The sequence below is a fragment of the Convolutriloba macropyga genome, chromosome 12 (assembly GCF_964194025.1).
Source record: "Convolutriloba macropyga chromosome 12, txConMacr16.3, whole genome shotgun sequence".
In the NCBI taxonomy this organism is placed as follows: Eukaryota; Metazoa; Xenacoelomorpha; order Acoela; family Convolutidae; genus Convolutriloba; species Convolutriloba macropyga.
Window position 1 is genome coordinate 48,683,226 of NC_134479.1, and position 15,160 is coordinate 48,698,385.

A 15,160-nucleotide genomic window follows, 5' to 3' on the forward strand; every position below is an offset into this window, starting at 1 on the left:
GAAGAACTTTGATTGTATTTTTTGTTAGTTTGAGATTTTTAGATACTGGTTTGAAGGTTATTTGAAATTCTTATTTTATCGCAAAATTTAGGTTTATTCAGTTATTTTTTTGTTTCATTTTGAGGCAAATTTTACAGAATTGATCCCCATGGCTATATTTCAAAACCCGAAGTGAGATTTTAGAAATTTTTCTAGGTTTTTTTCGTCAATTTATTCGACAAAAACGCAAAAAGTCGCAAAAAAAATTTAAACCTATTTTTTGAATTATATGATTTTTGCCACTTTCTAAAGTCTTAGTTTAGGTTCTTAGCCGTTTATAACTTGCCTATTAATTTTTGAGCATTTCAATACTCTTGCAAACTCGATAGAACTTTTTGCTCGGTGGTATATTGTTCCTTGTAATATGCAAGAATTATCAATATTTTCTAATATTTATTTAGGTCAATATGTTTTTCAGAGCCTTTTTTTCATGAATTAACTTCAAACATTTTTGAAGTTTTCATGAGTGTTCTAAATAGGATCTTTTTTTGAGGGGTAATTTTTGGTAGAGTTTTTCCAGAATTCTTCCGTCTTTGTTTTTTATTTTGAATTCTCAAGGCCATTTTTTTTTATTTTGAAGAATTTTTTGGCTGAGATTTGTTTCGTGCTTGCAGTAAAGTTGCTATTCTGGATTGCACGAATCAAAACAACCATTACACCTAAATCCTCGAAAAGTATCTTCAGAAAGAAAAACCCTCAAAATTGTACAGAATCTCTTAACTTCACTACTTTGGGTCAATTTTCAGAAGTTTCTCGAAAAAAAACTGTTTTTTTTTCGAGATGGCAAATGCTTTTAGTTTAGTTATAAGTCAATCTATAAAGCCTAAGTATCACGTAACATGGATTGGTTACTGTGGTGTTCAATTTGATTTTTTCCAAAGTTTAATTTGTAGGAATATAATTGATCAGTGTTTTGCATTTAAGCAGTTCTTGTTTGTGCTCCGTTGGCAAGTGTCTGAAATCAAATTGTTCAAAACCACACTGCATATTATGTTTTTGTAGAAAAAATTAGGTACAACGGATAATGCGTAAAACTTTGCAAAAAAATTGCGATTCTGCCAGCTTATCAAGAAATTGAAAACAAAAGTATCCAATGAAAAAATAAAAATAAACAAATTTTGCAATTTCTTAAATTTGTTAAAAATATTTTCAAATTTGATTGTAGGTCGGAACATAATGTGAGTAAAAAGATTTGACACCGAAGTATTCGTTGAGTTTCAGAAACTTTTTTTGTCTCGTGCATGGTTTTCAAGGTTGAACTGATTCAATTCTCATACTTCGATTTCTCGAGATCATCTTCCAAATTCGTTGATTGTTATTCATTAGTTTTGCGTATGAGTTTTACTTTACAACAAATTATTTTTTAAAATTTTTTTTCTTAAATTTTTGCCCGTGAATTCTTTTTACTTATAAAGGTTAGGTTCAATTTTTTTTTAAAAAAACATATTTTTGGTCTTTCTTCAAAATGGTTGGGTCATTGGAATCAAAAGCTTCTAATTTTATGCAATCTGCTACGTAATTTTTTAACGAAAAGAAACTAATAATGTTTAATTGTTAGTTCAATGTTTGTTATGTTTGGCTCTATTAATTCTAATTTTTTTTGACGCTTAATTATACTTTTTGAAGAAATATGTTTTTAATCATGAATAGTTTTTCTTGAATATCTTCAATCACATAGACGTACGTTCACACGTTCAAACCTCCATTTATCCTAGTGAAATCAGAATTTTTAAAAAGCACTTTCAATGTTCGATTCAGTTTTTAAAGAGCTCTTCAATTTTTTTCGCTTTCTCGAGTTGAAGTTGGATTCGATGGAGATATTAGCGCAGAAATTTCGATAAGTCGACAGATTTACCTGGTTTCCCTGGCTGGTACTGGCCATCTCCAAAAGATTTGCGAAATTTAAATCCTAGTCAAATATAAGCATAATTGAAAACCATCAGTGTGTTCTTTTCAACGCGAATTTGGAAAACACAATTACTTCAATTTATTTGTTTCCATGGCTCAGATATCTCCAAAACTGGATTCGCAAAAACTGCAATTAATTTTTATTTAAAACTTTTGGAAAGCATAGATTTTTTTATGAATTTTTTTTTTAATGATTAACCTAGCATTTTTCATACACCTATTATCGCGACGCAAGATCATTAGCTTGAATGCCAGACTTTTTGTTGGTTTCCAGGCTCAAGTAACCTCAGAAGAGTACTTGTAAAAAAGATTGGTTTGTAAAGTTCATAAATTTCATATTGGTTTGTAACATTCCTAATTAATGAATTAATGTTTAACGATTTACAGTTCATAATTAGACTTTTGAATTAAGTTTACATAAATTTGCATATTATAATCTGCTATGACTAGAGAATAGTTTGTTTCGACTATTTTGCATAAGAAATTGTCATTTCGTTCTCCATTTTTCCGAAGTCACCTCTCCGAAATACATTGCTACTTTTCACATCTTTCAATCCATCGTTGATGTTAGTGTGAATTACGTAAAAATACTCTTGGCGGAGTTTTAATTGTCCAGGTGTTTTATATTTGTCGCCTCCTCCAAAGTTATTCAATATTGTGTCCTTGAAAATTGTGTAACTCATCGTACCGATGCAATAACCAATCAAATTGTCCTCTGACCGATACAAACATGAGGAGCTTGCGTTGAAAACTTGATTGTTGTTGAGTCTGATACAATGTTAAGGACAATGTCGACTGACTTTAGAAAGCATATCGAATGAGTAAACAACTAGAAATCCTCCACACCTGTGTGGTCATCTGCTGTGTGAGTACTTGCTTTCTGAGTTTTTTCTTGTTTACTTCCCCCAGAAAACATAACTACAAATTTAAACCTAAGCAACGCTGACATTTTTCCTTTTCTTTCTCAGTTTTCTAAGTTTTTTCTTCTTTTAAAGTTTTATAGGGAGTAACAATGTTTTTTTTCTAACATTGTTACTCCCTATATCAATTTCCAAAATCGTAGCTGCCTTTAGTTCAACTTCTTTCGGCCACGAAGTCTTATAAATGGTCTGGAAAAACAGCCCCTTTATTCATTAATTTTCTGCATAAATGGGTTTATTTAATAGTTTAGGAAAGGATTTAATTTCACCCCGTGGAATATAACCATCAATTAATCAATAGTTTAAAACTTTATGAATGTGTGTATCAATCTATGTTGTTAGTTACCCGTGACGAAATTTTAGATTTTGCAAGATCTACGCAAAACGTGTTGAAAAGAAAAACCGCCCCTCTATTCTACTTGATTCGATTCGAAGCGTAGATCTTACGAAATTATAGGCATCAATCTTACATAGTTTTATTAACATTCAGCGTAGCTGTTATAAAAATTTTGTCCTCTCTAAGCATATGCCATACTTTTTGGTAACTTTAAGCAAAGACGTTGCATTAATTCAAGCTTATTCTTTGGCATTAGTCTTAAATGAACTAGCGTTGATCTGAAATACAAAAATGCCAAAAATTTTTGGGGTTGCAAGTATCTATGTATTTCATATCCGAATGCTTTGACTCATCATCTTATGCGAGTTATCATTTAAAAACAATTGAGCCAACATTTCCGGAAAATTTCATCTAATATTTTTAATTGAATGTATTATTATGTTTTTTTATGTATTATTATTAAAAGAATAATACAAAAAAAACTTTCAAACACAATAGAAAAACACACCTAAAAACATTTCCTATGCTTCAATCACATCAGAGACATGATTTAATTCATGTCTTGCGAATTTTTTTTCACCGTTTTTTCTCTTCTTATCTGTATAATTTTTGGGCCACGCGACTCTCTCTCTCTCTCTCTCTCTCTCTCTCTCTCTCTTGCCTCCATTGCCGTATTTCCAAGAACTCATTTGCAAACTGCCTGTATGTAAAACGAAAAACGTGATCAAAAGAAAAAGCGAATTAAAAAACATAGCAGGACAGGTCCTGCCAGATCTAAAATTTTCATTGACTGAACAAACTACCTACAACATAGACCTAGAACGACAACATGGACCTAGAATGCACTATAAGTGAAATGGGAAAAACCATTTCCAAAAAAATCAGGCCAAAAATTAACAAACCGAAAATCAAGTTAAAATGCCGCATGTGAACAAAAAGCCACTAACGAGAAAAGAAAAATTGGTTCAAGCAAAAAACTAGGCCTAGAATGAACTATTAATGGATTGGAAAAACCACTTAGAAAAACATCCGATGCAAGAAAAATCGAAAAAACGGTACAAATCAAATTGAAATTGCCGCATGTGAACAAAAACCACTAGCGAAAAAGCGAATTTTTGTTCAAACGCCGTTTTTTAACTCTAAATTAAAATTACAGAAAAAAAATTCATGCCGCAAAACCACTCGCTTTTTCGCTCCATTTCCTGTTTCGGCATGACCAAAATCACTACTCAAAATTGATTTCAAAAATCAAGAAAATGCGTGAACAGATCTTAAAAAAATTCAGCGCGCCGAAACAATTCAAGTTCTTCAAATTGTAAAAAGAAAGGAGGGCGCCTAAATAATAGCCATTGAGAGGCTGCCGCCAGCTGTTAATCAAAAACAAAAGAAAAGAAGTAAACACGGATTACTGAACTAAAAGACATTTTCAAGTACTTTCTGATAAGTGGCCCTATTATTAGAAGCAATGTCTAAAGGGGCTAGTTGGTTCCAATTTTGTTGTCCAATTTTATTCAAAATTCGCAACAATCTAAATGAGAGGGTCATAACAAGTTATGCGGACGCACATTACAGAGGCTCTTATACCATATATGTTAGCAAATATACAGTAATGCCTTTTTCTCACAGTTTTGCAATTTTTCGCCAATAAAATTTGAGTTTTTGAAGCTAAATTATGTTGGCAAATTGTTGGTTTTAAAAAACTTTTTAATACTGAGAACTAACTCAGCGTTACAACTCGCAAAACGATTAATTATTTGAGAGAGCATTACAATGGCAAGTCGACCCACAAAGGTTCTTCACTTTGGCCCAACGAACCAACACGAGCGGGTGTTCAAATTGTTGGTGGCACTGTGGAACCCTTATGATTGAGTTTTAACTGAATCTGTCATCAAAAGGTTTTGCTTATCTTTTAGCTTTTGTTTTTTGAGTTTTTAAATAGAATTGTATAGCTCAAAGACAGCTTTGTATGAAATAGCAATTCTTATCTTTTCCATAATAATCGTTTTCAACGAATACTTGCACAATATGGTTCTTCTTAAGCATTCCTGTATTTGTTTGGTGTTGGTTCTGATGCTATCCAAAAACTTGTCCAATAAAGATTTTTAAATCCCATCTTTTCCACTTCGTTAGTTAAATACTTTGTGATGTTTTTGGTGCTTTTGACGTAAGCATAGTGATTTCAAGTAAATTGCCTTGCTGCTGGTGTCCTCTTAAAGTCTCTCTTTCAATCAATTTTAACAGAAGAGCTGCTCACATTAAACATTTTAATCAAACTAACCGTATACAGTCTTTAACCAAATCTGTAATGTTTTTGTTTCAAAATTAAGAAAAGTCTTCATATTGCAAGTTAGCCGGCATATTGCCAGAATATAGTCGCTGTGGATGCGCTTGATGTAGATCAGGATTTAAACGGAAAAAGAAAAAAGATTAGACAAATTGACCGAACTTTTTTTCTGTTTTTTGTTTTCAATTATAAAAACTGTTCTAATTTGGCGCGCAGTTTGAGTTGAAATTTTAAACTATTCCTAATCGAGCTTCTAAACTGAAAGCTAATAAGCCTAATAACAAAAGTCAGATAGAAAACACTCTAATAAACTTTGATAACCTAAGTTTAATGTTCAGGCTTTATGGGTTTATCCCGTCTCTTTTGATTTTGCTCTTTTGACATTGACTGTATTCACTATCAAGCATAATTCTATGAGTGCATGGAGTTAAAAACCATTCAATTAAAACAGTGAGTGAAGTAAGTCGGAAGTCAAACGTGAAAATCATGACTTACTTAAAACGAAAAATTGATCAAAGGTAAAGCGAATTAAAAAACATAGCATGACAAGTACTGACGCACAATTCAAAGAATTTTCATTGACTACACAAAAAATCAGGCCTAGAACTGACTATGAGTGAATTGGGAAAACCAATCCTAAAAAAATCAGATCGAAAAAATGAAAAAAAAAAATCAGAAAATGAATGTCAAAATTCCGCATGTGCAAAAAAACCAAAGGCTATAAATTGAAATTTGGTTCAAACAAAAAACTAGGCCTAGAATGAAAATTGAATGGATTGGGAAAACCATTTAGAAAGAAAATCCAATGCAAAAAATCAAAAAAAAACAGTAAAAATCAAAACGAAATTGACGCAGGTGAACAAAAAACGACTAGCGAGAAAGTGAATTTTTGTTCGAACACCGTTTTTTAACTCTAATTTGAAATTACAGAAAAAAAAATTCATTCCGCAAAACCACTCGCTTTTTCGCTCCATTTCTTATTTCGAGGTGACCAAAATCACTACTCAAATTTGACTTCAAAAATCATGAAAATGTGTGAACAGATATTAAAAAAATACAGCGCGCCAAGACAATTCAAGCTCTTCAAAATCTAAAAAGAAAGGAGAGCGCCTAAATAATAGCCGTTGAGAAGCTGCCGCCCGCTATTAATCAAAAACAAAAGAAAAGAAGTAAACAAATTTGCCTGAGCTAAAAGACATTTTCAAGTACTTTCTGATAAGTGGCACTATTATTAGCAGCAATGTCTAAAGGGGTTATTTGGTTCCAATTTTGTTGTCCAATATTATTCAAAATTTGCATCAATTTAAATGAGGGGGTCATAACAAGTTATGAGGACGCACATTACAGAGGCTCTTATACCATATATGTTCGCAAAACTACAGTAATGCCTTTTTCTCACAGTTTTGCAATTTTTCGCCAATAAAATAATCGAGGTTTTGAAGCTAAATTATATTGACGAGTTGATGGTTTTTAAAAAGGGGTAATATTGAGAACCAACTCAGCGTTAAAACTCGCAAAATGATTTCTGAATTGAGAGAGCATTAAATTGGCAAGTCGTACCACAAAGGTTCTTCACTTTGGCCCAACGAACCAACAAGAGCGGGTGTTCAAATTGTTGGCGGCACTGTGGAACTCTTATGATTGAGTTTTATCAGACTCTGTCATCAAAAAGTTTTGCTTATATTTTGGCTTTTGTTTTTTGAGTTTTAAAAGAGAATTGCATAGCTCAAAGACAGCTTTGTATGAAACAGCCATTTTTATGTTTTCCATAATTATGGTTTTCAACGAATACTTGCACAATATGGTTCTTCATAAGCATTCCTATATTTGTTTGGTGTTAGTTCTGATGCTATCCAAAAACTTTTCCATTAAAGGTTTCTAAAACCCATCTTTTCCACTTCGATAGTTAAATACTTTTGTGATGTTTCAGGTGCTTTCGACGTAGGTGTAGTGATTTCAAGTAAATAGCCTTGCTGCTGGTGTCCTCTTAAGGTCTTTTTTTTTGAATCAATTTTAACAGACGAGCTGCTTACATTAAGCATCTTAAACAAACGAACCGCATACAGTTGCTAACCAAATATCTAATGTTTTGTTTCAAAAATAGGAAAAGTGTTCATATTGCAACTTAGCCGGCAGATTGCCAGAACATAGCCGCCGTAGATGCGCTTGATGTGGATCCGGAATTAAACGGAAAAAGAAAAAAACTATTCTAATTTGGCGCGCAGTTTGAGTTGACTTCTTAAACTATACCTAATCGAGCTTCTAAACAGAAAGCTAATAAGCTGAATAACAAAAGTCAGAGAGAAAACACTCTAATGAACTTTGATAACCTAATTTTAATGTTCAGGCTTTATGGGTTTATCCCGTCTCTTTTGATTTTGCTCTTTTGACATTGGCTGTAATCACTATCAAGCAAAATTCCGTGAGTGAATGGAGTTAAAAACAATTCAATTAAAACAGTGAGAGAAGTAAGTCAGAAGTCAAACGTGAAAATCATGACTTACGTAAAACGGAAAACTTGATCAAAGGTAAAGCGAATAAAAAAACAAAGCTTGACAAGTACTGACGTACAATTCAAAGATTTTTCCTTGACTACACAAAAAATAAGGACTAGAACTAACTATGAGTCAATTGGGAAAACCATTCCTAAAAAATCAGATCGAAAAAAAAGAAAAAAAAAATCAGAAAATCAATGTCAAAATTCAGCATGTGAGCATGTGGAAAAAAACCAACAGCTATAAATTGAAGTTTGGTTCAAACAAAAAACTAGGCTTAGATTGAAAAATGAATGGATTGGGAAAACCATTTAGAAAAAAAAAATCCGATGCAAAAAAATCAAAAAAACAGTAAAAATCAAAGCGAAATTGATGAAGGTGAACAAAAAACGACTAGCGAGAAAGCGAATTTTTGTTCAAACACCGTTTTTTAACCCTAATTTGAAATTACAGAAAAAATTTCATTCCGCAAAACCACTCGCTTTTTCGCTCCATTTCTTTTTTCGGCGTGACCAAAATCACTACTCAAATTTGACTTCAAAAATCATGAAAATGTGTGAACAGATATTTAAAAAATACAGCGCGCCAAGACAATTCCAGCTCTTCAAACTCTAAAAAGAAAGGAGAGCGCCTAAATAATAGCCGTTGAGAGGCTGCCGCCCGCTATTAATTAAAAATAAAAGAAAAGAAGTAAACAAGTTTGCCTGAGCTAAAAGACATTTTCAAGTACTTTCTGATAAGTGGCACTATTATTAGAAGCAATGTCTAAAGGGGTTATTTGGTTCCAATTTTCTTGTCCAATATTATCCAAAATTTGCATCAATTTAAATGAGAGGGTCATAACAAGTTATGAGGACGCACATTACAGAGGCTCTTAAACCATATGTGTTCGCAAAACTACAGTAATGCCGTTTTCCCACAGTTTTGCAATTTTTCGCCAATAAAATTTGAGTTTTTGAAGTTAAATTATATTGGCAAGTTGATGGACTTTAAAAAGGGGTAATATTGAGAACCAACTCAGCGTTAAAACTCGCAAAAAGATTTCTAAATGGAGAGAGCCTTACATTGGCAAGTCGTACCACAAAGGTACTTTACTTTGGCCCAACGAACCAACAAGAGCGGGTGTTCAAATTGTTGCGGCACTGTGGAACCCTTTTGATTGAGTTTTATCTGAATCTGTCATCAAAAAGTTTTGCTTATCTTTTGGTTTTTGTTTTTTGAGTTTCAAAATAGAATTGTATAGCTCAAAGAGAGCTTTGTATGAAACAGCTATTTTTATGTTTTCCATAATTATGGTTTTCAACAAATACTTGCACAATATGGTTCTTCATAAGCATTCCTATATTTGTTTGGTGTTAGTTCTGACGCTATCCAAAAACTTGTCCAATAAAAATTTCTAAATCCCATCTTTCCCACTTCGATAGTTAAATACTTTTGTGATGTTTCAGGTGCTTTTGACGTAGGTGTAGTGATTTCAAGTAAATTGCCTTGATGCAGGTGTCCTCTTAAGGTCGTTTTTTCAATCAATTTTAACAGACGAGCTGCTTACATTAAGCATCTTAAACAAACGAACCGTTTACAGTTGCCAACCAAATATCAAATGTTTTGTTTCAAAAATAGGAAAAGTGTTCATATTGCAATTTAGCTGGCAGATTGCCAGAATATAGCCGCCGTAGATGCGCTTGATGTGGATCATGAATTAAACGGAAAAAGAAAAAAATTCTTACAGAAAAAAAATTCATTCCGCAAAACCACTCGCTTTTTCGCTCCATTTCTTATTTCGAGGTGACCAAAATCACTACTCAAATTTGACTTCAAAAATCATGAAAATGTGTGAACAGATATTAAAAAAATACAGCGCACCAAGACAATTCAAGCTCTTCAAAATCTAAAAAGAAAGCAGAGCGCCTAAATAATAGCCATTGAGAAGCTGCCGCCCGCTATTAATCAAAAACAAAAGAAAAGAAGTAAACAAGTTTGCCTGAGCTAAAAGACATTTTCAAGTACTTTCTGATAAGTGGCACTATTATTAGAACCAATGTCTAAAGGGGTTATTTGGTTCCAATTTTCTTGTCCAATATTATTCAAAATTTGCATCAATTTAAATGAGAGGGTCATTACAAGTTATGAGGACGCACATTACAGAAGCTCTTAAACCATATGTGTTCGCAAAACTACAGTAATGCCGTTTTCTCACAGTTTTGCAATTTTTCGCCAATAAAATTTGAGTTTTTGAAGCTAAATTATATTGGCAATTTGATGGTTTTTAAAAAGGGGTAATATTGAGAACCAACTCAGCGTTAACACTCGCAAAACGATTTCTAAATGGAGAGAGCATTACATTGGCAAGTCGGACCACAAAGGTTCTTCACTTTGGCCCAACGAACCAACAAGAGCGGGTGTTCAAATTGTTGGTGGCACTGTGGAACCCTTATGATTGAGTTTTATCTGAATCTGTCATCAAAAGGTTTTGCTTATCTTTTGGCTTTTGTTTTTTGAGTTTGAAAAGAGAATTGTATAGCTCAAAGACAGCTTTGTATGAAACAGACTTTTTATGTTTTCCATAATTATGGTTTTCAACGAATACTTGCACAATATGCTTCTTCATAAGCATTTCTATATTTGTTTGGCGTTAGTTCTGAAACTATCCAAAAACTTGTCCAATAAAGGTTTCTAAGTCCCATCTTTTCCACTTCGATAGTTAAATACTTTTGTGATGTTTCAGGTGCTTTTAACGTAGGTGTAGTGATTTCAAGTAAATTGCCTTGCTGCTGGCGTCCTCTTAAGGTCTTTTTTTCAATCAATTTTAACAGACGAGCTGCTTACATTAAGCATCTTAAACAAACCAACCGTATACAGTTGCTAACCAAAACTCTAATGTTTTGTTTCAAAAATTAGAAAAGTGTTCATATTGCAACTTAGCCGGCAGGTTGCCAGAATATAGCCGCCGTAGATGCGCTTGATGTGAATCAGGATTTAAACGGAAAAAGAAAAAAACTATTCTAATTTGGCGCGCAGTTTGAGTTGAATTCTTAAACTATACCTAATCGAGCTTCTAAACAGAAAGCTAATAAGCTGAATAACAAAAGTCAGAGAGAAAACACTCTAATGAACTTTGATAACCTAATTTTAATGTTCAGGCTTTATGGGTTTATCCCGTCTCTTTTGATTTCGCTCTTTTGACATTGACTGTATTCACTATCTTGCATAATTCCATGTGTGAATGGAGTTAAAAACCATTCAAATAAAACAGTGAGTGAAGTAAGTTGGAAGTCAAACGTGAAAATCATGACTTACCTAAAACGAAAGACTTGATCAAAGGTAAAGCGAATTAAAAAACATAGCAGGACCAGTACTGACGTACAATTGAAAAGATTTTCATTGACTACACAAAAAATAAGGCCAAGCATGGACTATGAGTGAATTGCGAAAACCATTCCTAAAAAAATCAGATTGAAAAAATGGAAAAAAAAACAGAAAATCAATGTCAAACGCCGCATGTGAAAAAAAAACCAATAGCTATAAATTGAAATTTCAAAAACTAGGACTAGAGTGAACAATGAATGGATTGGGAAAACCATTTACAAAAAACCCAACCCAAAAAAACTAATAAACAGTAAAAAATCAAAGTGAAATTGCCGCAACCGAACAAAAAACCACTAGCGAGAAACCGAATTTTTGTTCCAACACCGTTTTCTCACTCTACTTAAAAATTAGAGCAAAAATTTTTCACGCCGCAAAACCACTCGCTTTTTTGCTCCACTTCCTGTTTCGGGGTGACCAAAATCACTACTCAAATTTGACTTCAAATATCATAAAAATGTATGAAAAGATCTTTAAAAAAGACAGCGCCCCAATAAATTCAAATTCTTTGAACTGTTAAAACAGGAGAGCGCCTGAATAACAGCCGTTGAGAGGCTGACGGCCAATATTAATCAAAAACAAAAACAGAATAAACAAGTTGGCCTGAGCTAAAACACTTTTTCAAGTACTTTCTAATAAGTGGCGCTGGTATTAGAAGCAATGTCTAAAGGAGGTAGTTGGTTCCGTTTTTTTGTCCAATGTTATTCAAAATTTGCAACGATTTAAATGAAAGGGTCAGGACAAGTTATCCGGACGCACATTACAGAGGCTCTTCCTCCATTTGTTTACGCACAACTCCTAGTGTTCCAACTCTTGCTCAATTTCTAAACTCCGTTTTTCATACGAATAAAACATGGTGGTTATCGCCATAGGGAATTTCGCTAACTCTTACCGTATATACACACAATTTTTGTACAGCCCTTCGGTGAAGAAAATTTTTTCATGTACATAAAGAAAGAGTTTGAGTTCTTGTTAAAATTGAGTTTTGGAAATCACTGTATTTAAAACATTTCTTCCACGTTAGGTGGACTCAGCCATTTTAAGTGCCGTGAAGGACTTCTACTGGCTGATATCGACATTGTACTTGAATTGGTCGTTTGACTTCTTGGCTAGCCTCGTAGAGTATGAGGGATGAGTTTCAATTTCTTCAGGTAAGTAATCTCTTAAAATAACTGATCAATACTAAACAAAAAAAAACAAAAAAGCAAAATAAAACAAATTTGCAAGGTAAAATAATAAAGAAAAAGGAAAGAATCGATGTTCTTTGGTCGGGCTCGAACCACCTTCTGCGCATCTGCTGATCGGTTAGCACACTGGACCAGAGAGTTCGTTTAAATTGAAGATAATAGGATTGAGATCTAAAACAAGTGTGTTTTCAACTTCAATTAAAAGAAGTAATGATGTGATAAAAAAGTGCTACGCTGACCTAAACCTTAAAACCACTAAAACCAAACCGCTCGTAGCACATTGCAACTTGGAATGTTGTTCTTCTTTTCTTTAAATCAGTGGAGTATCAATAAAACATGTTCTAAGAACTGTAATGAAATCGAAATAAGAGATAATGGCAAAGCAGGGATTCGAACTTCCGTCGTAAAATTTGTCCATTTCGCGTTCGCGCTTTTAGCCGCTGCACCGTTTCGTTAATATTCAATTTTAAAAGATATGTTGATAAAAGCTGCTGAGGGGAATTTCGCTAACTCTTAGAAAGTCGAGGTGTTGATTAATTTCGAGAGAGCGATATTTATCGTGTCGTGGTGTAACATGATTAAAACGTGTTTACCATACCTGTTTCATAATCTTCACCTCTAAAATTTTGTTCAGGTTACGAATGATTCGAAAAAAAATTAGCAAAATTTTGCGCCCCCCCCCCCCCCCCCCAAAAAAAAAGCATAGTTTAAAGTCACAGTTTGAGTTTTAAAGCATGAGTAATTCATTTCTTCAGTATGCCTTGAGACTGCATAATCAAAACAGAAGTTGATTAAATGTAAATGCCTTTTTTATCTCTGATTGTATCAAATCTAACTTTTTAACTGATATAATACTAATTTAAGCAACATTAATTTATTTTTTCTTTTCAATATTATTTTTGACGTGAAATCACTAGCAAGAAGAGAACTAAACATACACTATGCTATTTTATTTCAATTCTTCCACAGTATAAAGTTTTAAGTTTTCTGATTGATAATTAATTTCTTGCATTTACCTCAACGCGGGGCGCAAATTTTCATAACCCAATTTTTAACAATTCTGACTTCTCGTGCCAAAACTGCGGAGTCTCTTGGAACCGAATCGCGTTCGAGCCTCATCGTGACTGTTATCGAATCTTGCCAATCTTCTTCAAATTTTGACTTCTGTTTGATTTTCTTCACTTTGACCAGCAAAAGTTCTGTTTCGGAACCACTTTCGGCTGAAACTTCTTTCGCCCAAGTTGTAACTTCTATTAACTGTTTCATGCAAGTGGGTTCGATAACTTCTTCGCTTCCCTCGGAAACTTTGGGCAAGAAACCCGACTTGTCGCGTTGTTCCCAGCACTCATAAGCAACTTTCCTCGTATGGGGCGAAAGCGAGGCTTCGGTCTCGATATCGCTGCTAACCAAAGTTACCCTCCAATCAAATTCTTTGTCGCTCAGTGACGTAATTAGACAAAGCCGGTTCCGGTTTGTTTTGACTTTCGTTATTTTAGCCGATGGTTCGGCTTTTTGTTTGGGTTTTTCAACAACTAAAACAGGGGGCTGAATTTGGTTCACCGTTTTGGAGTTTTTCGAATGCGTCATTAAGAATAGCGAAGGCTTCTTTCGCGTTTTTATGAGAATTGTTATCGGGGTTGACTAACTTTTTCCTCTTAAAATGCTCGACTTTTAGCTTGTTTTTGTCGACATTCGGGAAAACTTCGCCAATAGTTTTAGCTGACAGAATTTGCTGAACAATTTCCCGTTTTTCCGGGCTCAATTTTGGGTCGGTGGATGAATCATCATTTCCAGGATTTTCGGCTTTCTTCTCGTCGGCTATACGAACCGATAAGCAACATTGCTTTTTATCGATCGGTGAAAAGAAAACAGTTGCGGATGTTTTTGTTATATTGTCAGATATATCGTCGAATCCGAGGTCAAGTAAGTTTTCGATAACTTGATCATTAACTTCCGGATTCAAATTGGGCGTGAAAAAAGTTTTCAGTTCATTCTTGGCTAAATAAGCGCCCGACTCTTTTGAACAAAGTTGCTTTCGTTCCAAACCCGAATCAATTTCCTTAGGGCCGACAAATAATAACTTGCCTGGTCTGATTTTAAACCCAAGTTTCCGTTTCGGGTACTTTTCGACTTTTTGCAAAGCTGTCGCAAAAGCTGGTGAAAAATCGGTTTCGGACAATTCGGTGAAATTCGTCGTGTTTCTCGAACTTGAAACAGGTTTAGCTTCCTTTTCGTTTTTGTTTTGTTCACTCAAAATTAGCGAAGATTCGATTTGTTCAGCAATTGTACTTTTCTTGAACGCTGAAACGGTGAAAACTTTCGAGTCGCCATTTCGAATCCGATTTCCGATCATCACAGGTTCAGATTTTGTTGACACAGATCCGAATTCTCGCAATTTGAGAAGATCAAATTCTGAAATGGGGTGGTCAATGGCCACGCGTAGGTCTTCTCGAATTGTTGTTCTATTAGCTGAAACAAAAAAAAACGACTAAAGTAGGACTTCAAAGCAAAATTTTGCTCTATCTTTTTAAAAAAATTTTCGGTCAATTATCACTCAGAACTTGACTTTTATCTAACTAGGTTTTATCAACGTTTATATAACCAGATTATAGCCAACACATCCATAT

The 15,160-nt window shown here is 33.9% G+C and overlaps 1 protein-coding gene across 2 annotated transcripts in view; it reads right to left on the reverse strand.

Annotated features, from left to right (window-relative positions):
* Positions 1–13,316: 13,316 nt before the first annotated feature.
* LOC142350629 (uncharacterized) overlaps positions 13,317–15,160 on the reverse strand; it is a 26,802-nt gene continuing 24,958 nt past the window's right edge. For both annotated transcript variants that reach the window (XM_075402533.1, XM_075402534.1), the window contains exon 3: positions 13,317–15,002. In XM_075402533.1, coding sequence (XP_075258648.1) covers positions 14,059–15,002 — 944 coding nt within the window. In that variant the 3' untranslated portion in view covers positions 13,317–14,058. The remainder of the gene's footprint in view (positions 15,003–15,160) is intronic.